The 27231-nt window shown below is 34.0% G+C and overlaps 1 protein-coding gene across 5 annotated transcripts in view; it reads left to right on the top strand.

The window, feature by feature from the left end:
* LOC117115800 (calcium uptake protein 3, mitochondrial-like) overlaps nucleotides 1–17259 on the top strand; it is a 37243-nt gene extending 19984 nt beyond the window's left edge. For 2 of the 5 annotated variants that reach the window (XM_033259736.1, XM_033259735.1), the window contains 12 exons: nucleotides 4339–4386; nucleotides 4778–4860; nucleotides 5398–5445; nucleotides 6594–6629; nucleotides 8014–8061; nucleotides 11390–11475; nucleotides 12253–12292; nucleotides 12952–13089; nucleotides 13686–13794; nucleotides 14726–14815; nucleotides 15104–15171; nucleotides 15864–17259. In XM_033259736.1, the coding sequence (XP_033115627.1) occupies nucleotides 4339–4386; nucleotides 4778–4860; nucleotides 5398–5445; nucleotides 6594–6629; nucleotides 8014–8061; nucleotides 11390–11475; nucleotides 12253–12292; nucleotides 12952–13089; nucleotides 13686–13794; nucleotides 14726–14815; nucleotides 15104–15171; nucleotides 15864–15938 (869 nt within the window). In that variant the 3' untranslated portion in view covers nucleotides 15939–17259. The remainder of the gene's footprint in view (nucleotides 1–4338; nucleotides 4387–4777; nucleotides 4861–5397; nucleotides 5446–6593; nucleotides 6630–8013; nucleotides 8062–11389; nucleotides 11476–12252; nucleotides 12293–12951; nucleotides 13090–13685; nucleotides 13795–14725; nucleotides 14816–15103; nucleotides 15172–15863) is intronic. The other 3 variants (XM_033259737.1, XM_033259738.1, XM_033259739.1) reach the window with 3 other exon arrangements.
* Nucleotides 17260–27231: the final 9972 nt, after the last annotated feature.

Raw genomic sequence — 27231 nt, 5'->3', positions numbered from 1 at the left:
GCTGATATAAGAACGCCTGTTTATGATCTTAAGGAATCACTAAATTGGAAGCTTGTGGACAAACAATGGGAATATAATATTCTTGTAATGACATTTAAATGCTTATCAGGAACTGTTCCAGCATACTTAACACATTTTTACGAATTAATCGATGAATATCATAACATAAATACAAGAAGCAAATCAAAAAACACTTTGATCTCACCAAAATGGCAGAATGATTTTGGAAAAAGAACATTTAAATACCGATCCGTTAATTTATGGAACAATTTATCATCAGATATCCGCAGTAATATTCATTCTATTTCCCTACAATCCTTTAAAAATCTAATTTCATTTACCAATCTTTTTTCTGCTTCTTATATTTATGTAACTTATATATCTGTCTCTTATACACATCTAGATGTGTATAAGAGACGATATTATCACTTTAAAGATTTTATTTTTATTTTACTTATTTTATTTTATTTCAATTACATCCAACAGCGGAATTGCCCATTACAGGATGTCTTTACAGTGCAAGATGTCATATTTACTCATTCATTCATTCATTCATTCAATTGTATCATTATGATTATTCAATTGATTTCTTTACATTTACTAACCATTCTGATTGACTGCTTCATTGTAAATTATTGAATATATATCTAGTTAAGTAGACTTCTGTGAATTGTGAATTTTAACTAACAAAAATATTATTTGTATTACATTGTGTTCCTATGTACCCCATCATTTTTGTGTAGAAGTCTTTATTATTTATAACTAAGTACTGTATGGTCATAGGCATAGGCTGGAGTGCAGACCCAAAGCCTCCCCCAATGGCATCAAATTAATTCCACCAAAGTGAGTTAATTTAATAAAAGTGACCATTAAGTTTTCAGTGGAATGGAGATGAAATAGGGAATTAGTTCCGCATTCTCTTTTTTTGCATCCCCCTTCCCCACCAGGCTGAAACCAGTATATCCCTGATAGTAACATTCCAATTAGGTCAACGTAAACTCGTCCGCCATAGCAGGGACATTCTTACTTTTTATATTCAAAGTTTGAGCAAAATTTCTTAAGCAATAACTCATGCTTGACTTAAGTTTGGCCAATACACAGAATCACACTATCGCAGTCCATAATTGTTTATAGCCTAATTTGCCTTTTATCATACAACACTATATTATAACTTTTTACTTAAGTATGCAGTGGCTTATAATTTAACTTTACTCTTGATTCTTATTAGTGGGTAGCAATGCATTTCCATTCCATTTGCAATTTTACTTGTATAAATTATAATAATAATAATAATATTTATTTGGCAAAAAATATACAGAATTAAAATAACATTGCCCGGATAGGAAATGGGCAAAAGCCCGAACAAGATTTGTTCCCTATCCTTCATATTTTAAAATACACAAATTAAAACAAAAAACAAATAGAATTAATCACAAACATACTGTATGAAATGCTTAATTAAATTATTCTTAAAAGATGAAACATTAACAGAGTTTTGAAGTACAGGATGTAGTTCTTCCCAGTCTTTTAAGACTTTTTTTTTTTGTGTCCTTTTTAAAAAAAGGACACAAAAGCAGAGTTAGGAAATATATTGCTTTTGGCTTTCAAGTGAATAAGCCTGCCCTCACAACGCTCACTCCTATGAACAAACTCTGTAAATGTAGGGGGACACAAATTATGAAGAACTTTGAAACCAAGAACAAGCCGCTGATATTTAACAATATCTTCTATGCTTAAGATGTTAAGCGTTTCCAGCCTATCTTGATAATGTGTGTCCCAATCACTATCTTTTTAAACTTAATTATTCTGGTAGCTCTTCTATTAATATTAGTTTTGTCACCTGGTGCCCACATTGCCCAACAATATGTTTTATATAGATTTAACATTACAGCCCATGATATATTTTACTACACTTATTAATAAATCCTAGTAATTGTAATGATTTAGAGCAAACATAATATACCTGTGTATGGCATGAAGGTATATTATTTATAAGAACACCAAGTAATTTAAATTCATTTACTTTTTGTAAGCAAAAATTATCTATTTTATAATCCCATTTAATTGGGTTCTTACTTTTACTTATATGCATAATAGCACATTTTGATACATTTAGAGGTATTTTATTGTCAACCGACCAATTTAATATCTTGTCAAGATCTGAAGAGCAATACAGTCCCTAATATCATTTATTTGGTGGGAGAGGGTATGGTCATCTGCAAACTGAAATATTGATGATATCATTTACAATGTCACTAACATACAGTAAATTAGGAAGAGAAGCGAGCCCAACACACAACCTTGAGGGACCCCAGATGTTACATTAATTCACCCTGACTGCTCTTCACTATGAACAACTCTGCTTTCTTGAAAATAGCATTTATCCATACAAGGGCAGATTCCTGAGACAAGCACTTCACCAGATACTTTCTCTCTCAGCTTTTCAATGAGATTGGTGAAATCATTTTCAAGCTTTTTCTGATTAAAGTCCACGCTACTACAATCATTAGTGGCAACATTAATCTCGTTTGTAACTTTGTATGATATTCCAGAAAAGCACCATGGATCTTCATATGATGGTTCTAAAGAAAAAAAACCTACAAAAGATCTTTTAATTACAAAATCGCGCTCTCCGCCATTTTACACGTAACAAATAGAAGCGTCGATGCTCAGTAAAAAGAAGCATAAAAAGCAATTGCTTTTGAGAGAGGGCGCTCTAGTTGTTACCATGGTTGTTAATGAATTTGCACACAGATGCACTATATTTAGTTAACGATTTGATGTAAGAGTGCCAGCAGTTACATGCACAGTCAAATACTGATGAAGTCCACTGTGTGGACAAAAGCTAAAGAATAAATTTTATTCAAATTAGTCTTAAAAGTGCTGTTGTAATTCCTTATATTGTTTTAAAGCAGACTACCATGGCTGCACTTTTTATTCATCAAATACTGTAAAACCTAAAATTGTATTGGGCCTTTTTTTTTTTTTTTTGCAAAATTTGGATGGGTTTTTTGTTGAGATGGGCGTCTTTTCGAGGCTACTTTTGCAAAGTAAAGTGGGGGCTCCTTTTCAAAATGAATGCTGTAGCTTTTGGGAATTACTACCATAAAACAATAAATAGGGCCACTGTAACATCAATCTGTATCATGGAGTATTAATCGGCATCATGGAGTAATAATCGGCATTAAATCACCTAAACTACTTTATAAACGTGATTTTAATTTTTTGTCTCTTTGAAATTCATGTATAGTGATACTGTACAATCTCAAAAAAAGGCATGGTCTTCTTTTTGAGGCTGCTTTTGTAAACTAAAGGGGAGGGCTTCAAATCGTAGAAGTGGTTGGCGCATCGGTTGTGGCTTGGACTCCCAACCTTGAGGTCGGGGGTTCGAAACTCTCGCTGTGCAAGTCGCTTGTGTCCTTGGGCAAGGCACTTTATCTACGGTTGCCTCCTGTCACGGTTGCCTCTCTCCACCCAGGAGTACAAGTGGGTACCTGGTAGGTTCCAACACTGCGCTGATTACTAGCCGCAATATTATGGAGATATAATTTAATTTAATAATTTCGTTTAGTGTTCAATGTGATCCTTATGTGTTTGATCCAATGACTGGGGTAATAATGTGATGCGCATTTAAATGCTTATCAGGAACTGTTCCAGCATACTTAACACATTTTTACGAATTAATCGATGAATATCATAACATAAATACAAGAAGCAAATCAAAAAACACTTTGATCTCACCAAAATGGCAGAATGATTTTGGAAAAAGAACATTTAAATACCGATCCGTTAATTTATGGAACAATTTATCATCAGATATCCGCAGTAATATTCATTCTATTTCCCTACAATCCTTTAAAAATCTAATTTCATTTACCAATCTTTTTTCTGCTTCTTATATTTATGTAACTTATATATTTCTTTATCAATTCTGTTTTTAATTTAAAGTAGTTTAAGATCATACCCTGGACCTCAGGGAAGAACAGTGTACTAATACTGACTGAGTATCCAGAATAAAGAAAGATTTCTATCTATCTATCTAAGCGCTTAGAGGCTTTGTTAAGGCATTAAGCGCTATATAAGAACGACATATTATTATTATTATTATTATTATTATTATTATTATTATTATTATTATTATTATTATTATTAATTTGAGATGGGATTCTTCAAGATTATTGTAAGCCCATTGGGCTTCTTTTTGAGGTTTTACGTTACTGGACTTCTCTCTTTAGGAGAAACATTAATTTTACTCCTAATATTTGGTTATGATAGTTCATTACAGATAATTGTTCAAAATGTTTTTGTATTTATTATTTATTTTTATATATCTTTTAGGAATAATCTCATACACTGAGTATCTGTTTCTGCTGTGTATTCTGACAAGTAAGTACAAATATGAATCATCTATTAAGTACAGTAGAACATCATTTTACGTACGAGAACTGTATATGAACCAGCGTGGAGCCAGAGTGAAGCACATGGATACCGAGTGCGGCCTAAGCTAGCCAATGCCTTTAGTAGCCGGCGTATAACCTGGTGGGTCCAGCGTGACTTTGCCGAGTTGATGTTGTACGGTACATTCGTTTTGTCGCTGAAAATGCACCATGTAATCTTGACGACAAACCATTCTTTAAGTTGTATATAATGTCATGGTTAAACCCTGCTGTATTGTAATGTATAATCCACCTATACAACAACGTGGTATGCTTCTGTGAGGTATCACTGTAACCCATTAAAATTATATAATTGAATAAATCTTTGATTTTGGTTTCAGAGCCCAAGGCTGGATTTGAAGTAGCATTTAAGATGTTTGATCGTGATGGTAATCAACGAGTTGACAAAAAGGAATTCCTTCTGGTAATTTTTTTTCCGGGTTGTAATCAAAAGAGTTTGTAAATGCCTAGTCATGGTCCATCATTTCAAATGAGGAAGAATAATATATACTATCTGATATTATAGTCAACATCTCACCACATAAATATTTAAATCCAAGGCAACAGGATTAATTTGGTTTCCCAACTTTGAGGACAGTGGTTTCAATCTATCTCTGTACATTTCGCTTGTGTCCTTAGGCAAGGCACTTTATCTGCATTGCTTCATACATGGGTACCTGGTGAGGTTGCCTACTCCAGCACTTATTAGAGCAGCAAACCTTAGAATTGACTGGGGACAGAAGCACTTCGTATCTACAGAAAAAAGTGCTAAATAAAATACATAACCGAATAAAAAAAATGCTTCTCAGAAGGACCATTTTAACACATATTTAACCAGTGTTTATTATTAGAAGAATAATGACGTTTTGTTTGTTTAATATTAGGCAAACAATAAATCACATTAATATATTGATGTTAAATATACAAATTCTTAATTAAAAGTTTTATTTTGTCATTCCAGATGGAAGAGATATTCCGGATGAAGAGTGAACGCTCAGCCGATGAATCTGTGAGTAATTATGTAAATTTATAGATGCTCTCCGGTCCTCCATGATTTTTTAATTCCTATTGTTGTGAATTTTATGTCTTTTGTACACAGACAGGTTTACTTTGTGATTATCTACAATATCAGCTATTGTTGTCTTTGCATTAACATCAGTATTTCTTAAATATCTGCATGCTACCCATTGATGACAACTTTTTTAATCAAATAACCATTTCTTTGCCTTTGAAGACAAATTTTAACCTTCTTTTATAATATAGTAATTGCTAAATAAAATTGTTGTGTTAATCAAAAATTTAATTTGACAAGCAAATAAAACTGCAAAAGAGTATCACTCTTCAGTTAATAGTAAATTAAAAGAAAATGAAATTCCACAAAATAACAATATGCAACTCTGCATGCAAATATCAACATGCAACTCACCAACACCAACATGCAGCTCCACCAGTACCAAAATGCAACTCCACCAACACTCAACATGCAACTCCACCAAAATGCAACTCCACCAACACTCAACATGCAACTCCGCCAACATGCACCTTCACCAACACTCAACATGCAACTCCACCAACATGCAACTTCACCAACACTCAACATGCAACTCCATCAACATGCAATCTCACCAACACCAACATGCAGCTCCACCAGTACCAAAATGCAACTCCACCAACACTCAACATGCAACTCCACCAAAATGCAACTCCACCAACACTCAACATGAAACTCCGCCAACATGCACCTTCACCAACACTCAACATGCAACTCCACCAACATGCAACTTCACCAACACCAACATGCAACTCCATCAACATGCAATCTCACCAACACCAACATGCAACTCTGCCAAGACCACCATGCAACTTTGCATACACCAAATTTCAACTCCACCAACACCCACATGCAATTCCGCTACCACCAATATTTTCCACGAACACTGAATTTTGTTTATATATTTTTGTAAATGAATGAATGAATGAATTTGATGAGATTACTTGAATGAGAGTAAGAACATACACTGGTTAGATATGGATGTAATTCATTAATGTGAATCATGATGATTTATAAACATGCTCATTAATTAACTCATTCTTCATTTACATGTCTTATGTTTGTTCAGTCATTTTGTTCTTCGAAGGCATTTGATTTTTTTTCAGTGTGACCTCTCAAAAAAGAATACAAAATCCAAATCTGTAAGTTAGAATGAAGCCTGTAATAAATACTAACAGAGAATTACTGTAGCACACACAGATACCTGCCAGCTTAGTCTGTATTATGGTATTCTTTTAGATAGAAATGAGCTTGTGCACTACTAACATGATGGGTTGTACAGGGAAGAATAATTTATCCCATAATGCCTTCTTCACTTCACTAATAGATTGAATGATGCTCCACGAGTCCCATATTGCCCTCTTTTTCCTATAATTCTTTATAATGAATTCCAATGATGTTCCTCGAGTCGCATTTAAATGCCTCTGTTATGTCATAATGTCATCAGCCCTGGCCCATAATGCTTCACTACTATTTCTTTTGATGCAGCACTAGTCCCATAATGCCCTTTTCTTCTCATAATGCTTTAGTTTTTTTTTTCTTCATATTTTAGGACAGATTGTATTATATATTAGAATCAGATACACATTATTTTATTTATTTATATTTATCCTACATGATAACATTTGATTACAGAGATTGAGGACCCGAGTCATAAGATCTTCACTAATCCAAAAGCCTCATAAATGGTTAGACATAATTAAGGGCATCAAGAGACCAAAATGATCACCTCTCCACCCCCACGCAAGCCACAGAAAGATACTTATTTACAGAACATTGAGGGACCCAAATCCTCTACTCTCCCATAAACCCATAAAGACCCAAATGATTAGTTCTCCACCCCCTCTGCAAGCCTCAAATAGATACTTACAGTAGTTACAAAGCCTTGAGGGACCCAAATTCTCACTCTCCCGTAAACCCATAAAGACCGAAATGATCAGTTCTCCGCCCCCTCTGCAAGTCTCAGATAGATACTTACAATAGTTACAGAGCCTTGAGGGACCCAAATCCTCACTCTCCCATAAACCCATAAAGACCGAAATGATCAGTTCTCCGCCACCTCTGCAAGACTCAGATAGATACTTACAGTAGTTACAGAGCCTTGAGGGACCCAAATCTTCACTCTCCCATAAAGACCCAAATGGTCAACTCTCCACTCTGCCAGAGGAGCAAATGGGACGGGGGGAGGGGATTGGACGATTGAGAGAAAACAGTATAATAGGGGGTCCGGGGGCATGCCCTTGCAAACATATTTTCTAGGCGCCTGGAAATAACCTGAGGCTTTTCGGTTATCAATAATTTCCTTTTTTTTCCTTTTGTTTTCTTTTTTTTTAACTTACCAAATGGGGGAGGGGGGAAGGAGGTCTCCCCAACAAATCTTCCCCTGCTTTTTTACAGAGCATCTGTAGTATCAAGTAATCTCTTCACAAGCCTCATTAAGTGACTATGGCTTCCAAAGCTTTACTGAATGGCTCCCTCTTCAGTTTAATATGAAAAGTACTTTTAATAACTGTGGTATTCTTACAGTGTACAACCTCCTCTTTGATGATTCAAAACTTAAAGAGTAAAAAGCAAGTGAGTAGATCACAGCAGCTAACATGTTGATGTGTCATGCTCAACCGCCATCCATCATCAGTTAATTTATCACCTGATCTTATCACCTGATCTCCATTTATTTATTTTTCCATATTTCCATGCCCATGAGTTGTTGAAATCAATGGTCACGCAACAGTAAGAAATGACCAGACATGGAACCCAGCTAACTTCATATGTTGTTAGAATGGATGGTTAATCTAGGCAATGATCAACTGTATACTAACAATTTCCTAAGATTCATATTTTGTTTTTAATATCCCATTATCATATCTTGTTGAAATTGATGGTACAATCTATTGTTATATAGAACAGTCATCATAATTTATATCGTGCTATAAAAAGATAATATCTCTTCATAAAAGATTTCATTGTCCAGTGATGGATCCAGAGATGGGCAGGGCATGCACCCCTATTTAACTACCAACTGCTGGTCACGTACCCAGTGCTGGCTCCCAATAAATTTATTTTAGCCCCAGCTGTATCCCTGTTTATTCTGGATCTCTCCCTGCAGACCACTACTATCTTGCTTTCAAAGGTGTTGTCTTTACATTTATGATCAAACTTAATATTTAAGATCTATATATCATATATCATTTAATAAAATAATCTACCATATTTTAAAAATTTTATACTAGTAATTTGATGTGATCAGATGGTTGATCATTGTATTATGATATCAATCTGATGTGATAATTTTTCAGGTCATAGTATTGTACAATAGCAATTTGATTATGATCATCTAGCTAGATGATTATAATATTTTGTACTAGCAACTTGCTATGATAATTTTGTTGATCATTGTATAATGTAATAAGAGTTTGTAATAGTAATTTGATCTGCTCGTCTAGGTGATCATAGTTATATAGTATTATTTTGCTGGGAACATCTTTCTGATCACAGTATTATATAATAGGTTGATTTGATCATCATACTTACTTGGTTGGCCACAGTTGTCCCAAGAATGGATCCTCTATCCGTCTGTTCCACATGATCTTCTGGCTGACCAATCAGTCAATCAATCTATCAATCAATTAATCTAGGTGTCAATCAATTAATCAATCAATTTATCAATCAATCAAAGCAACATTTATTTTCTTCAACTTGTTATACAGTACAAAGTAGATTGAGGTAAAAGATATTGAAGAAGGCATAACCAAAAAAAGCAAAAGCTTGTGGTAGATATGCCTAGACCAGATGACAAAAAAAAACAAAAAAAAAAAAACAACAAAAATAAACAAATATATGAGTAAATAAAAAACACTTTAAAAAGTAATAAAAATCATATTATTGTTTAGTATAAATTTAATGTGATCATCTAACTAATCTTAGTTGATGGTGATAATAGTCAACATTGCTTTTATAGTGTAATTTGCATGATTAAAGTAAATGGTAATGAAACCAACAAGAAACTAATGTACATTAAAAGTCCATAGTGAGCTTAATCTTGTTTAGATTTGATAGATTGGAATCGTTAACTCCTTTTTAATCAAGTAATAATGTTGCATTTTGTAGCGCTAACTAGTAAGGGGCTTCACAAATGGTAATCGTCACTGCTAAATATGCAGTTCGTTTGTAAGTTTGGCTTCGCAAATGGATACTTAAGATGTTGTTTACTCTTATGTGCTGCAGGCTTTAACAATATATAAATTGATACCAATTAATTCTAAATGTAACACCTATCTATTAATACCAGTATTGTCAGTTTGTAACAAACCATTTTGTGAACCCTGTCCCCTTCTTGTGACCACTCACTTTGTATCCTGTAACATTTCAATTGGTTTTGTATCCTGTAACATTTCAATTGGTTTTGTCTGTATAACTTCACAAACTCTTCAATTATTCAAAATTTGTGTAACCAATTTCATCTAGTCATTGAATCATCTATTGATGTATTTTATTCAATTTTATTTATACCATCTTTTAAAATATCAAACATTTTTTATATTTTTAACTTCTAGTGTAGTCAAATCTTTGCTGTGTGGGTGAACTTGAGCTGCTAGCTAACAAACCAATTAACGAATAACAACGTATAGCTTTTTTTTTAGGTCATTTAGGTCATCAACTATGTACAACTTGTGAGATCAAAACTTCACCAAATTTGACTGTGCTCGAGTGTAAACAGCTTTGCAAATGCTTGTTCAGCAGCATTGGCAAAGCATGCTTTGTGTTGTGGGCTAATCACTCATATTATTATTCATTATATTTTAAGTTTATAACATGTTTCGTAAGTGCAGCAGATATTTAGATAATGATCTATACTTTGATTTACTTATTATTTTATTATCAAATGTGCGCTCCTCCCGAAAAAAAGTAGTAAAACTAAAACTTAATTTTTTTTGTTAAGTACGCTTTTTAAATTACAGTAAGATTTTTATTTTTCGTAGTTGTCACTTATTAACAATACATATTACTCTACAATTATTTTTTGTATCGCTAATAAATAGCTGATTTTTCTTGATATAATAATAACTTTTAACAAGTCAGATACGCCAATACATCATACCATTATAATAAATAATTATAAGAGGACCACTCTTAAAAAAGCATCTCTTTTAAAAAGCGCCACACGGATGCTTTAAAAAAATCTGGTAAGCACTTTGGTGAATATTTGGTAAGTATAATATCTTGTGTCTTGCCACATCTACCATTCTCACATTGAAATGATTGCTGTTTTTAAGATGTATGTTCTTACTATCACCACCATAGATACTGTAAAATATTAACCTTTGAGTAGCACAGGGTTCATTCGATACCTTCAGAGGTATAACAAGAAGAACCTTGCATTGTAGGAGTAGTCGGCATGTGTGCAAACATTTGCATCGGAAGGCATATGTACGAGAGTTTTGAATTTAAGAATGTGTGCGAGACCTGCATTGCACAGCATTGGTGGCATGTGTGCAATATTGCATTGCATTTCACAGCTTTGGTGGCATGGGTGAAAGATCTTTGCTCTCCATTACACCGAAAGGTCCACTGATTAATTTCGGATCAGAAATTGAAATGCACGCCATCATGTTGGGATTCAATATTTCAACATTAATTATGATTTCATTATACAGTTGTTGAATATTAATATTTACATTAACATTGCAATTTGCTGTGTAAAATCCTGCTTCCATCTTTATTTCAAATATTCTACCGAAGTCTTTGCTCATCATAATTTTTTTGAGTATCTATTTTTGAAGTATCATACATTTGTAATATTGCGCCACCATTGTGACTTAAAGGGTGAGTTCTTTGCATAAACTGCAGCACATCAGGGCTATTATGATTTGATGTTAACATTTAATTTGTTTTTGGTTCTTAGGACTTTGTTGTCCAGGAGACCACTCTACTGCGGTATTTTTTTGGATCAAAAGGAAGAGAAACTCTGGATTTCAACACATTCTGTCAGTAAGTAGCTTAGTGAATATAATGACTTAATGAAATTCATTATCCTGTTTATATAAGTTTATACATCTGCACTTGGATAGTATTGGCATCTGGCCTATCCATTTCCTAACAGCAAAAGTGAAAACTAACAGGAAAACAAAGACAGAGAAGATGATCTGAGCTTACAGACCCTCGCCCCGTTGAGCCATATTTATATACTGAAAAAATAATGACCTGCAGTAGATCCGCTTCATTTTCCAAAAAGTGTCTAGTATCATAGGCCTTGCATGGTAAGCCCATCAATTGGGTGAGTTTGCATGCCTTTATATAGGGCTTCTAGTCAGCCGGCCAGAATTTGACACATGGTCGATCCGTTCGAGTCAGCCTGCAGTTATCCGCTCGAGTCAACAGCCTAGCCAAATGACACGGTTGACCGATCCACTCAAGTTTGCTCTGTCAGTTACAGCCGAAAAATATATGATTAACATTCTAAAATCTGCATCTTACTTCCAATTAGCACCAAATGAGGAGAACCAAGATACATGTAATATTGTCAATGTGAAAACTTGAAGTGGTATCAATCCAGTAGTTTTAGGGTTATGACCTGGAAGGGACACACACCACACAGAGACATACAGACAGACCCACACAGACATGTGCTATTGCAATACCCACACACCACACAGAGATATAGAGACAGACCAAGATTTTTTTTAAGCTTCTTCACATATTAAATAAATAATATTTATACTATTTACACATATTTTTGATGTTTTTCTGTTCATTTTAATTGTGTAGGTTCATGGATAACTTGCAGACAGAGGTTCTTGAACTGGAAATATCCTTTGAAAATAGAAAGTAGCATGATTGTTTGATCTCTACACATTTATAGAACAATGAGAAAACAAAATTAATTTAAAATTATTATTATCCAACAGGTCCATATCCAGGAAAATGTGATGGATGCGTAAACTAAAATCAGACTGGCTCAATGGAAATTTCAGAAAAAAATTACCTCCAAAAATAAGATGTATATTTTTTTTAAACCATCCCATCCCATTAATACACTGTTTACAATCACCAACATACTTTTATTTTTATTTTCTCCTCCATCTAGATGCTGTCTCTTATACACATCTAGATGTGTATAAGAGACAGATTTAATGTATTTATCTACATGATTCTCTTTAAATTTCACATGTATATCTGTATTCTACATTTTTCAATTCCATTATGTTTCCTATTTTTCCACAGATTGCCTATAATCCGTCTGTTTTCCTGTCTGCTCAAATCCAGATCACGTTTCCCTGCAATTGCATATGTTTATATTTAGTTCCTTTTAGTTCCATAGTTCAAAAATATTCGCGTTTTCCTGTAGGTCCTCATGTTTCCTGCAATTCCTTGTTTTTAGTTTTACTTTTTTTTTTATCAGTAGTAACAAAACCATTTAAATGAAAACTCAACATTCATCTGTTACTTTGCTTAACTTGTGTCTACTTCATGGAATTTGCCAAAGGCATGCCAACCATTTCAGAGGCAGATTTTGCTCAAGTTTTGCTACGCTACACACAGATTGATGAGGATGAGAAACTAAGCTACTTTACCAGAGTCAGGGAGAAGATTCTCCATCAAAAGGTATGTTACCATTCACTGCTTCTGCTAAGGTACATTTGCTAGGCTCTTGTGTGAATTGGCAATTCAAGAGTCTTAGCATATTCTTGCAAATGTAGTTCTTCTGTATTTGAAAAAATAAATCATGATCCGGAATGCCTATTCTTTTGCATACAGTACGAATACTCTGGAATCGGATTCAAAACACTTCCCACTAAGCACAAGCTTGGTAATCTTGTGGGAGTATTATTCCATAATGATGCAGCTAGTCACCAGTGCATTGGCATTAAACCCTTCTGGGTGCACATTTAAACTCCTGGCGTGTGGATAGAGATAACTGGGCTAACGTGCCTGGCCCAAAAAAACAAGCTATTGGCCAACCCCAGACTCAAACCCAGATATTTTAATTGGAAGCCAAGCACTTCACCAATATACCGTAGTGCATATGTTTCAAATTACAATAGTCTTGGTATAGTCTTGCCAATGTTTTGTTTAGTGAATCTGTGTGTATTTGTACAAACACTGATCTGGAGTTCTTATCTTCTGCATACATAACATTGCTTATTTAAGCTAGTAAAATTATGTTTTCTCATGCTGTATATGTTTTTTGTAACATTTAGGGGATATCTTTTGATGAATTTCGGAACTTCTTTCAATTTTTGAATAATCTTGATGATTTTGAGATTGTTATGAAGATGTACACATTTGCTGATCAGTCCATCTCACAAGGTAAGTGTCATAGCATGTCATCCTTTTCATTGCATCCATCCCTTAGTGTTTGGTAAGAATGGCATACTATCTTTGTCATTGCATCCATCCATTTGGTGGGGGAAGCGGGGTGGTGGTTGTGGAATTGGCCCATCCAATTTTTCCACTGGGGTGGGGGCCCTGGCGCCCCCCCTCACTATTGTGACTGCTTCAAGCACCAGTGACAAACATTGTTAAAGAACGCTATACAATGTTAATTTTAACTTTAATGAAACTAATATAACCTCATTTAAATTGCATCCAATTTAACGAAAACAATAAGATACTTAATTTGGCCATTTATTAAAATAAAGTTCTCTGAAGGTTAACTACAGAATTTATAGTACATTCTAATTAATGTATTATAGATTGTAAAAACTTTTATAGTGAAAACCTTTTCGCTTGACATTACGAATTAGTGATTTGTGGAACAAAATGATAGACAAGTCAAATGTTATATTAAACAGTGACGGAGTCCAGCCGACACGAGCCCCCACCCTCCTAAATCTTTCAAAATTATTTAAAAAGATGGAGAAAACAAAAAATTCTATTCAAATTTAATTCTGAGAGTGCCCTTTTTCAGCCATCTAGATGTGCCATAATCATAATTTTTTTCCACTCAGGCCCAACAATGGTGGGGCTGAGGCAGGTGGACACTTGACTTGTTATTAAGAATATCATGCCAGTCAACTAATCTATTTCATAACAGGGCTGTCACAAGTTAGAGTGGGGGTGGGTGTTCCATCGTCAAGGAGAGCTGGATTACAATGAATTCCACTTGGTAGTTTCTTTTGCAGTCCTTTTTATTAATACAACTGAAAAGATTCTTTGCAAAATGTTTGTCTATAAATTATAAATTGCTATTGGTATATTCTGCTATTGTATTTGCTTAATCACATTAATGTTATTACAGCTGAGTTTGAACGAGCTGTCCAGGTCACCACAGGTCATCAGCTTGCCCCACATCTCGTTGACACAGTTTTCCAGATTTTTGATAAAGATGGTAAGCAACATTTTATAGCTGGAAACAAATCTAATAACCTTTAAAGTATGAATTTTTACCACTGGGTTGGTCTCCAATTAGAGGGTTAGATTGTGTTAAAAGATAAAAGATTGTTAATTTGTTGTTTGAACAAGTGGTCTTGAATTAGAGGGGTCTCAAAATTAGAGGGGTGTCAAATTGGAGCGTGAGCTGTATATCAGTAACTCTTTCTTTATGTTTTATACCAAAGAGACTCTTTTGTAACAAAGTCTACCAATAATTGTTAATTTAATTTGTTGATATTTTCAGGTGATGGCAAACTAAGCCAAAAAGAGTTCATTGGAGTCATGAAGAACCGAATACACAGGGGGTTTCGGGTAAGTACATTCAAACAATCAGTCAATCAATCAACAATGATTTATATAGCGCCAATTGCAATGTTCAGTGGCGCTATGACAATGGTATTACTACCTACTGGTGTTAATTAACAGCAAAATTTGTTCTCATTGACACTACACTCTATTTTGTTTTGTTTATGCCCTGCTGAAAGTTGAAACTACAAATTTATTGAAACAATTATTTTAGACAATTAATGATATGTAATGCACACATATTCAATATAGACATCTGCTTATTGCACAACTAAATCAAGACTGCAATTGACCTTTGAATAATATACAACCAATGGTTGAGGTCAGATTGCTTCACATAGTGATATAGTACTATATAATATGTAATGATATATATTCTGCTTTTTTCACGTTATGCTTTACAATATTGTTAGAAATTAATATAATTGAAAAAAGTGTCTTCAATCTAGAACTTAACTTAAGTCCAATTCAAACAAGCTTTTTACTTTCTGACAACTTAATATAACAATGGTTGACTCAAGTGTGTTCATACAAATTATATGCAAATTATATGCACATTACAGCTTCATGTTTTTGCCTACCATTGTTTTTTTTTTTCAAATTTTATTATATTATTTTTTATGATATTAATTGTAACAAAAAGAACCGAGGCCATATTTTTATATTGTAAAATGTTTTGTTTTTTTTTTTCTTATTAGGAACATCTTAAGAGCCCTGTTGGATGGTCAGGCTTCAAAGCCTGTGTTAAGCATGAGATTAAGTACAGCTTGTAAAACAGGAGAAACCACTTGCCCATGTTATTAATGGCAAGTCAATGAAGATATTAGTGGCAAGTGACACCAGTGGGTTATATTATTAATGACTGGTTTTAAATTTGTAATGTGAGCGAAGCATTTGCCTGTATCATTGTAGTGCCATGTCAACGTCACAAAGGAAAAGCACCTGACTATATCAGTAATGGTAGTTCTTGTTGTTTTGATGAGAAAGCACTTGACTATATCATTAATGGTAGTTCTTGTTGTTTTGATGAGAAAGCACTTGCCTATATCATTAATGGTTGTTCTTGTTGTTTCGATGAGAAAGCTCTTATCTATATCGTTACACTGGCAAGTCACAGAGGAAAACCTTTAATAATAATTTATTAATGGTAATTCTTGTTGTTTTGGTGAGAAAATACTTGTTCATATCATAGTGGTACACTAGTTTGGTTGTTCAAGTAGGAAGCCAATATACCAATATCATTAATGGCTGGTTTTTAAATGCTGAAAACCACTTGCCCTGGTCATTTGTGGCAAGTCATAAACCACCATTATTTTTGACAACATTGCATTAGATTCACAAGTTATTTATTTAGAGACTCAGTCAATAGGGCGCTTTCGATTGTACGACGACGGTAGGACGTAGAACGTAATGACGTCACTAAAAGTCAATTCAGTTCAATTTAATGGATATCACTTTCGTAACAGTGGCACACGTTGGATAATACCCAATGGTGCATCCAAATATAAGAGGAAAATAATAAACTTAAACTAGGAGTAAATTAAACTAAAATGTATATACAAAGTAAAATTTATCAACATGGCATGTAGGTGTATGTGGTATGGTAGTCTTACAGGACCGTATTATTTACAGAGTTGTTGTATGAATGGCAAGTTAATATGAAGCTAGAACTAACAGACCCAATTCATGGGTTCATATTTACTACAATAACACATTCAAAGGGAATAAACTAAAAAAAAAAATAAAAAGGAAAAAAAAACAAAAACAAAAAAAAAAAAAAAAAAAAAAAAAAAAACATTACAAGATATTTATAACAAAATATAGACCTTAGAACTAACTGATCATAAAGGTTCATATTAACAGATTAAAAAAGGAAATACAAAAACTAATTAAAGTGTAACGGGTGTTAATGTGGCCATGGATTTATATATTTCAGATCTTAATTTCCAATGCGCCTTTGAGAAACACCTTACTATAACTATCAAATATTTCTGCTAATTTATGGTTATCAGTTTGGTCATTAAGATTATCGAGAATTAAATGATGCTTATCATCTAACAATTCGGTAATAAATGATTTCCAAAATTCACCTAATCCCCATTTAACAAGGTCATTTTTTAAAGTCATCTACGTATGCGAGAATGTTGAATTTTCACGGTCGCATGGATTCTAGGATGCACTTTGGATAAATCTACGTTGTGTGCAGAGGACATAGGACGGTAACAAATGGGTGAATCCATTCTAGCGTCGCATGGTTGCACAAATGGAAAGCTTCCTATTATTACAGATGGTACTACTGTACCATGCTTCAGTGCAGAGGGTACAGACATGACATTAGACGACACTTTGTTATACCTTGATTTGTGAAACGGCTGCCCAAGCATTCTATTTTACTTTTTTTTTGTTATCGTGCCTGCCACCACCAACAATGTTGTTTATCTTCGTCAAATTAAATAAATATATTATAGTAAGAATGAAGGGAACGAGAATAACACTTACTGTACTTTCGTTATTGGCATGGTCCTTGACTACTGTTGCAGCCATAAAGAGGCGGTCAGTAGGTTCGTGTTTACATAATTACATGACGACAGGGTATGAAATAAACCTTGGCATCAGGGTAACTCCCTACTTACCCTGATGCAGACTAGCCAGATGTATACACATTTTGTTAAGTCCTTATATGAGGTGACTTGGTTCTACCAACTGAACCCTGGATGACAAGCAGCTCGAAATGAAGGCCAATGTTAAGGCTGTAATTAGCAGCGCCTCTGTGTTACCGCTTGGCCAATCGACTTGCCCTCAAGGCATTTATCAAGCAGATTACTGTTTATATGATACAATACAGGTTAGGATGAGGTCCCAAGGACATTATTTAATGTTTTATTAATTATTTTGGATCATACATTCATAGTTTTTGTTTATTAATATTTTGCCATAATGTTTTGCTTAATGAGAAAACACAATTTTATTTTTTTTTCACCTTTCACTGGAGACTTTAAAAAACAAAGTTTCCTAAACAAGGTATTAAAAAAAGTGTTAATAAGTAAACATTCCAAGACAGATCATTGAGAGCTTGTATGTGAATTAATAATATATAATAATGTATAATATATAAAATTAAATGTATAGTATAAAGAATTGAAATTGTACTACTTAGATCATCATCATCATCATCATCATCATTATAAATGGTTGTCCATGTGTCATTATTTTTGGCAACAGCATAACATTCGCAAGTTCAGTTATTATAATTATATTTATTTATTTGTTCACAATTTTTAACCAGGGTGGCCAAGTCAAGTAGACTGGTCACCCTTGGAGCCCTGGTACCACAATATTTTATTTTCCACATGAAATATTTAAAGATATTTTGTTTATGTTTAACTAATGAATTTATACAAGTAATGTTCAATATCTAATTTGATTACTTTATGAAATGAAGCCAGCTGTCATTTTGTGTTTGTGAGACATGCATGTGTACTCATAAGCCAGCTGTCATGCTGGAATCAAGGTAATTCAACAGAAGGATGCACATCTCCGCTCTCGAACATAGCGTGTGCGTACAGTCCTTTAATCTTTACTGTGGCATCGACAATCCAATACTAGTTGCGAGTGCAGCCGTCAATTATTAGTCTATGCGTGCCATTCGTTTTATGGTGTTAGTTTTTATTTTATTAATTTTGGGTACTTCGCAATGTCTGTTACATCTGACTTTTTTTTACCGCAAGCTTGTTAAATGCTTCTATAAACTGCAATTTGATTTTTGAAAATTGACCAAGAAAATTAAAAGTTATAGCAATTTAAAATTTACGAATTTTATAAAATCTCATGTTCTTATGTAACATTAATCTGTCATTTTGACAATGTTGGCATAAGGTGCCGAAAATAAACATTTGAGTATATACAGAACATTTATTAATTTTTTCTGTGAAGTGAGTCTCATGAACGACAATACACCACAATTTTGGTAAAATTAATGTTGAAATGAAGAACATAATTTCAGTCTAATGTTAGTGCAAAATATCATTAGGCCTTTGTAATCACCGCACGACGCGCGATTATCATGGCAACTAATACGCACATGGGTAATTCGTCACATACGCTGACGGTTTATGGTCTGGTTGCTATGGTTTTTGTGACGTTCAGCGTGTAGGGATGCAGGTGCACCTAGAATGTCGATGCCAAAGTTATAACATTTGATGTGCCGAGATGTGTGTCCTGTTGAATTACCTTGCTGGAATGTACATCTACGTAAAACATTTTTGTTTGTGGGACATGCGTGTGTACTCATAAGCCAGCTGTCATGCTGGAATGTTCTGTTACACTTTAGCAGCAGACTGATTTCCAGTCCCAAATGTTTGTCTTAATCAGTGAAAACTATTAAAAATAAATGGACTTTGGTACCAATGGCGTTCCATATTACTTCTTTGCACTAATAGCGTTCCATACTACATTTTTTCAACACCATAACAAAAACAGACACTGGTGGCGCTCTCTATAATCATCTAGAGCCCTGAGGCCAAATCTATCAAACTAGAAATCAGCTTAAATTCGTCTTATGTCAGAAAGTCCGATTTATCAATATGTTTTAACTTTAAAATTGCTTAAATGAAAAAGTCAATTGTACGCATGCGCCATCTAAGACGACTTTTACATGATTTTGCTAATATGGTTTGATATATGATATCAATAAGATCCATAGACCTACTACATAGAACTATTTCTGTAGAAATTCAATATATTATTTTGCTAATGGTCAGTTGATTCAATAGATAATGTACTAATATAAATAAAATGTATGCAGTGAACTAACACTTACGCCGTCAAGATGGATAACTCGGTTTTGCAAGCTGAAGCACACAGACTGACTATTATGATGACAGGTCTGGCTATTAGCAAAATAGTTGACGGAATTCTATAGAAACACTATAAGAGGTTTAAGAGAATGCTATTGAAAGTTATGGAACATTATAGGTTAGGTTATTAAATTGTATATGAAAAACCTATATATATCCTATTAATATTCAATAAGATCAAAGACTTCTATAGAAGTAATGCTATAAATTCAATGTATTATTTTGCTATTAAGTATGTTCATGTGTTTTATTTATTTAGAAACTTTTTTCTGCAAAGTAATTTGTTGAATTTTGTAAGAACTCTATACGAGGTTTTAAAAAAATGCTATTGAAAATTGATAGAACATTATAGGTTAGGTTAAAAATGTTTCATATAATATGAAACATTTTTATAATAATTATTATTGCTATAGAGATTCTACAAATATACAAAAGCGTCTACACACTTCTTTAGAAGTATACTACAGAAATTCTATACATTATTTTTTCTAAGGGTCTGTTCAAAATACAGAGACAATCATCACACAACACAGAACACAACAAGCCACATATACACAATATACAACACTAACACTTAGACCTATGATGTATAAATTATAAACCAGTTGTACAAATTGTATCCTGATGCACAATGAATATGACCAGGTAGGTGACTAATGCGGCAAGACATCGCTTCGAGCATCCAAGCATCAAACAAAGTAAGAACTAACCACTTCTGCATTTCAGGTTGTCCACCTTCATCTGCGAACAGCAACACTTTTGTAAACCAAATTAATATAAATACCTCATAAATATTATTTATTTTTTTATTGTTGGTCACTTGATAAGGGTAGCAGCTGTCCCTTATACACATCTAGATGTGTATAAGAGACAGACTTAGGGGGGGCCCCCCCCCAGAAAATATATCCTAGAGCCACCACTGTTGGTTTTGGTAGTTCTAATTCACTTTGGGTTTTCTTTTTATTAGGTTTTCACATTCCCATCTAGCAATTTTTGCTTTTCAAAGTGATTCAATGCTATACAGTATATCATCGCAGGCTTTTGAGCATTGTGAGGGTACTGTAACCCATTTTAAGCTAATGTTGGGGGTCATGGTAGAAGGTATACAAGGGGTGCTTGTGTTGCCATTGTCGTCATGCCTGGGCTGGACCGGTCATGTATGCAGGCATTAAGAAGCAGCTAGTGTTAGTGCGAGTTAGGCCTTAGTCATTTATGTTGTTCTTTTATTTGTTTTACAGATTTGGATTTAATATTTATATTCATGCGATCCACAAAGACTAGATTATTACCCATTTTTATCCACTTGTACTTGTATAAACTTGCCAGTTGAATTATACTGTATGCCGATTTGTTTTTTTGGATAATATCTTGTACCAAGACGTGCATCAAACATAGTAAGAACTAACCCCAGTGAATTTATACTGTATGCTGATTTGTTTTTTTGGATAATATCTTGTATCAAGACGTGCATCCAAGCATCAAACATAGTAAGAGCTAACCCATGATGAAATCAAGAAGTTATTATACACACCCATGTTTAGATAACTTCTTGGTTAAAATTTCATGATTTTTCTCCACAGATTTACTAACTTGTTCGAAATTATGATTTGTAGGAGCTTTCGATCACAACACAAATTTGTCGCGTCCTAGTTAAGGACAAAGCAATAAAAACTGAATTCAGTGACGCCATTCCTACTGCCATTGGAAAATTGAAAGCTCTTTAATATTTTGACATTTGTTAATACATTCAAATATGATTATTAATTTAACCTTAAATGTAACTTTGATTAGAATTGTTAATGTATAGAATTGAAAATGACTTGATAATCCAGTTGTGCAACTTAAGTATTGCATGCCAAAAGCACACTGGCTGTTTTTTTTTTTGCAGAACATTCCCTTAGAAAAGTAGTTCATAGAACTCTGTAAGAACTCTTCAGAGGTTTAGAATACCAAGATTATTAGTAGAACTCTATAGATTATTTTTTAAATGTAATGGTTTTTTTAATTGACCTTAATATTGTAGTTAAGAAAACCTATAGATATTCTATGATATCAATAAGATCCATAGACCTACTACATAGAACTATTTCTGTAGAAATTCAATATATTATTTTGCTAATGGTCAGTTGATTCAATAGATAATGTACTAATATAAATAAAATGTATGCAGTGAACTAACACTTACGCCGTCAAGATGGATAACTCGGTTTTGCAAGCTGAAGCACACAGACTGACTATTATGATGACAGGTCTGGCTATTAGCAAAATAGTTGACGGAATTCTATAGAAACACTATAAGAGGTTTAAGAGAATGCTATTGAAAGTTATGGAACATTATAGGTTAGGTTATTAAATTGTATATGAAAAACCTATATATATCCTATTAATATTCAATAAGATCAAAGACTTCTATAGAAGTAATGCTATAAATTCAATGTATTATTTTGCTATTAAGTATGTTCATGTGTTTTATTTATTTAGAAACTTTTTTCTGCAAAGTAATTTGTTGAATTTTGTAAGAACTCTATACGAGGTTTTAAAAAAATGCTATTGAAAATTGATAGAACATTATAGGTTAGGTTAAAAATGTTTCATATAATATATGAAACATTTTTATAATAATTATTATCGCTATAGAGATTCTACAAATATACAAAAGCGTCTACACACTTCTTTAGAAGTATACTACAGAAATTCTATACATTATTTTTTCTAAGGGTCTGTTCAAAATACAGAGACAATCATCACACAACACAGAACACAACAAGCCACATTTACACAATATACAACATTAACACTTAGGCCTATGATGTATAAATTATAAACCAGTTGTACAAATTGTATCCTGATGCACAATGAATATGACCAGGTAGGTGACTAATGCGGCAAGACATCGCTTCGAGCATCCAAGCATCAAACAAAGTAAGAACTAACCACTTCTGCATTTCAGGTTGTCCACCTTCATCTGCGAACAGCAACACTTTTGTAAACCAAATTAATATAAATACCTCATAAATATTATTTATTTTTTTATTGTTGGTCACTTGATAAGGGTAGCAGGAGCTGCCTGGGATTAAGTGTACCTCAAAGTTGTAAATCTGCCTGATGGCAGTACATAGCATATATAAAAATGACTTTTGTGTTAAGCTGTTTTTCAGTGTTAGACACAAGGGGCATTTAATACATCATCTTTCACATACATCAATTTTAGCTGATTACATAATTGTTAGACAAGCAAGTACTATATAGTGTACTTACTTGTACCTTTTTTATTATAAATTTTCTTTTATGAAACATGTCATAGTCCATGTTAATTGGGCTTTAACTTGTTCATGTAACATGATTCAAACTGTTGTAATAAAATATATAAACAAACTTGGTGTCTCTGTCTCTTTACTTAAAATCGTACTGTAAAATAAGGTTACTTTTCAAAGCAGGGAACAGTGAAATTTCACTGTTCCCTGATCAAAGTGTGTTGAAAAAAATGTGTGTATAGGCATGGCCTATTGGACCATGCCTATTAGAATTGTATAAAACTGTTGCAAATAAATATGAAAAAAAAAAACCCTTTGTGTCTGTCTCTTTTATTTAAAAATCATAGAAGGTTGCATTTGATTTATCATAGTGTGTTGAAAAATGGTGTATATAGGCTAAGGCCTATTGGAATTGTTTAAAACTGTTGAAATAAAATCTGAACAAACTTTGTGTCCGACTCTTTATTTTCTGGGTACAAGTTTGGGGGCTTAAACCCCCCTGCTGCCCACCCCGCAGGCGCCGCCACCGGTGCTGTGATATTTTCTTGAAGTATTTTATAACATGCGATTTTGTTGTCATTTCAGATATGCTCATCTAAGGATATACGGAACCTGTGTTCTCAAACATGCTTATTTTTACTTTTTGTTATGTGCTCTGTTAAGTTTCTGGACTATTTTTTATTTTTTTTTAAATTTTATTTATTTATTTTTCTAAATTTTTATTTTATTTCATTTTATTTTTTTTGTTTCATTTAACCAACTTATGCTTGCTTTGTGTTGTACTGTGCTCCTACTTTATGTGTCCTTTTTATAATCTAATTTTTCTCGACTATATTGTATCTTATATTCCTTTCTTTTTGTTTTTTTAATTGTTCTACTGTGGATTTGTTCTTTTCTCTTGTTCTGGAAAGTGTGCTATACAAGGTGTTAATGGCATTTATAATGGGCCTCTTCCTTGCGGTTATAAAGCGTAGTTCTTTTCCCTGGTCATTATGTCTACATTTTAAGTGTTGTTTACAACAACACTTAGCATGTATGCATCCCTTCTCCTGGAGCAGGCAACCCCACCAGGAACCCAGGACTCCTGGGTGGAGAGAAGCAATGCACAGTGGTAGACTAAAACCCCAGCCTCGAGGTTGGGAAACCAAACCGTTCCCGATGCTCTAAACTGCTTCCATAATGTGTAAATCTATAACATTGTATTGTCTTTTCAGATCAATCGAGAACGATTATTGTTAATGATTTGATCAAAGTGACTGACAATAAGCAAGCTGTGTTGCATAATTCAACAGTCGACCGACCCAAGGTAAAGGTTGGATATAACCTGTGACTTGCAGGTTTAACTCATTCGACAACTTTTTTCTCCCCTAAGGTGCTGCTGAGAAGTGCATGTTTATCTGTCATGACAGTGGCTGAATAGACCAACACCGGGGTAACCCCACTCTACTCAAAGGATGTGCTGGGCCTAAGGTTTTCTGATCGAGAAGACTTGTTCTACCACCAGAACCATTGGCGAGCGTGGCGTTCGAACCAGTACCAATATTATGTCTTGCAGTTCCCCTGCCTTCACCGCTTGGCCATTCGACTCAAGAATGTGTGGCTTTAATTACAATAAACTACAACTCATCGGATCCAAGGATAGCTCGACATCATCCAGTCACAGAATTAGTTCTGCACAAAGAAGGTAACATGTCTGTATTGACACCAAAATAACAGCGGTACTATCAAATACATTACATGTCTCATCAAAAATACAGTACAGTTCTACATACAGTAATTGACACTTTCAGGTAATATTCTTAAATCAATAATCAATTGCTATGTAATATTGGACACCTTTAAATGCAGATTTTGTTTATTTATTCATTGCCATTTATTTTTGAATATCATATAATCACTATTTCAAACTAACCTACCCGTCATATTTTCATCATACCTTCATCTAACTTCAGATTTGCATAACGATCATATAAACAAATCTGCATTTATCTGCTGTCCTTTATACAAAATTTAAATCTTAGTGGTGGATTAAAGGGGGCGGCTCCCATATTTTTTTCAAAATTAATAAAATTGACCCAATCATGGTGGTGCTGAGGTGGTGTAACCCCTCTATCTGTGAAAGTCCCACCTGCCCCCAATCTATTTCAAATTCATGGATCTGCCACTGAATCAATGATTTGATTAAATATTTGCACTACATCAAATACACCTTTATAGAATTTCACATTTTTCAAAAGAGTTATATGAGGGGACAGGTGCCAACCGTCTCTGAAGTAACTTTGAAAATGATTACAGAATAGTTTCTGGCATCAGATTGCAGAAAGGTTTTTCTGCACTACACATTGCTGGATGACCATTCATAATGTATCTAATGATGTCTGACTCCTCAGTTTTGCAAACAGAAAAATAGACTTCGGCTACCCCAAAGATTTAAGTTAACCTTACAGAGCTGCTGGATGACCATTCATAATGTATCTAATGAGGTCAGACTCCTGTTATGCCGACAGAAAAATAGACTTTGGCTACCCCAAAGTTGAAGTCATCCTTACATTAGCTGCTGGATGACCATTCATAATGTATCTATAATGAGGTCCGACTCCTGTTTTGCAAACAGAAAAATAGACTTCGGCTACCCCAAAGATTTAAGTTAACCTTACAGAGCTGATGGATGACCATTCATAATGTATCTAATGAGGTCAGACTCCTGTTATGCCGACAGAAAAATAGACTTTGGCTACCCCAAAGTTTAAGTCATCCTTACATTAGCTGCTGGATGACCATTCATAATGTATCTATAATGAGGTCCGACTCCTGTTTTGCAAACAGAAAAATAGACTTTGGCTACCCCAAAGTTTTAAGTTATCCTTACAGTAGCTGCTGGAAAACCATTCATAATGCATCTAATGATTGACTCCTCTGTTATGCCAACAGAAAAATACTTTGGCTAACCCAAAGTTTAAGTCATCCTTACATTAGCTGCTGGATGACCATTCATAATGTATCTATAATGAGGTCCGACTCCTGTTTTGCAAACAGAAAAATAGACTTTGGCTACCCCAAAGTTTTAAGTTATCCTTACAGTACTGTAGCTGCTGGAAAACCATTCATAATGTATCTAATGAGGTCAGACTCCTCTGTTATGCCAACAGAAAAATACTTTGGCTACCCCAAAGTTTAAGTCATCCTTACATTAGCTGCTGGATGACCATTCATAATGTGTCTAATGAGGGACTCCTCTGTTATGCCAACAGAAAAATAGACTTTGGCTACCCCAAAGTTTTAAGTTATCCTTACAGTAGCTGCTGGAAAACCATTCATAATGTGTCTAATAAGGTCAGACTCCTCTGTTATGCCAACAGAAAAATACTTTGGCTACCCCAAAGTTTGTCGTCCTGACATTAGCTGCTGGATGACCATTCATAATGTGTCTAATGATGTCTGACTCCTCTGTTATGCCAACAGAAAAATACTTTGGCTACCCCAAAGTTTAAGTCATCCTTACATTAGCTGCTGGATGACCATCTTAATGAGGCCCGACTTCGCTGTTGTGCCAACAGAAAAATAGACTTTGGCTACAGTAGCTTTTATTCTAGCCAGAGGGGTCAAGCTTAAAGAAGCTGCTGGAATGCCTGCACTGACCAGTATCTCCAATCCAAGACTATTACTCAGATTTACCTTATTTTCAAACACATTGATTTTCATGCTTTTTTTCAGAAACTGGTCAAGAAAGTGGGACAATAGAGGAACACCTCCTGCAACTAAAATTCATTGTACCATATGCTATGCTAGACATTCCTATGTACTGTAAATGTATATATGTGTATGTATGTGTGTGTATTTGTATATAGCACATAGTTTAATGTAATTAATCTTTAATGTTCTCTTTCTTTATTGCATACATTTAGAAGAATTTCATCTAGTCTTTTGGTTGAAGTAAATTAATCAGCTTTTTCAAA

The sequence above is a fragment of the Anneissia japonica genome, unplaced genomic scaffold, assembly GCF_011630105.1.
Source record: "Anneissia japonica isolate Jap-2015-1 unplaced genomic scaffold, ASM1163010v1 scaffold287611_len363355_cov233, whole genome shotgun sequence".
Taxonomy (NCBI): Eukaryota; Metazoa; Echinodermata; class Crinoidea; order Comatulida; family Comatulidae; genus Anneissia; species Anneissia japonica.
This window is presented reverse-complemented; position numbering and strand designations above follow the sequence as displayed.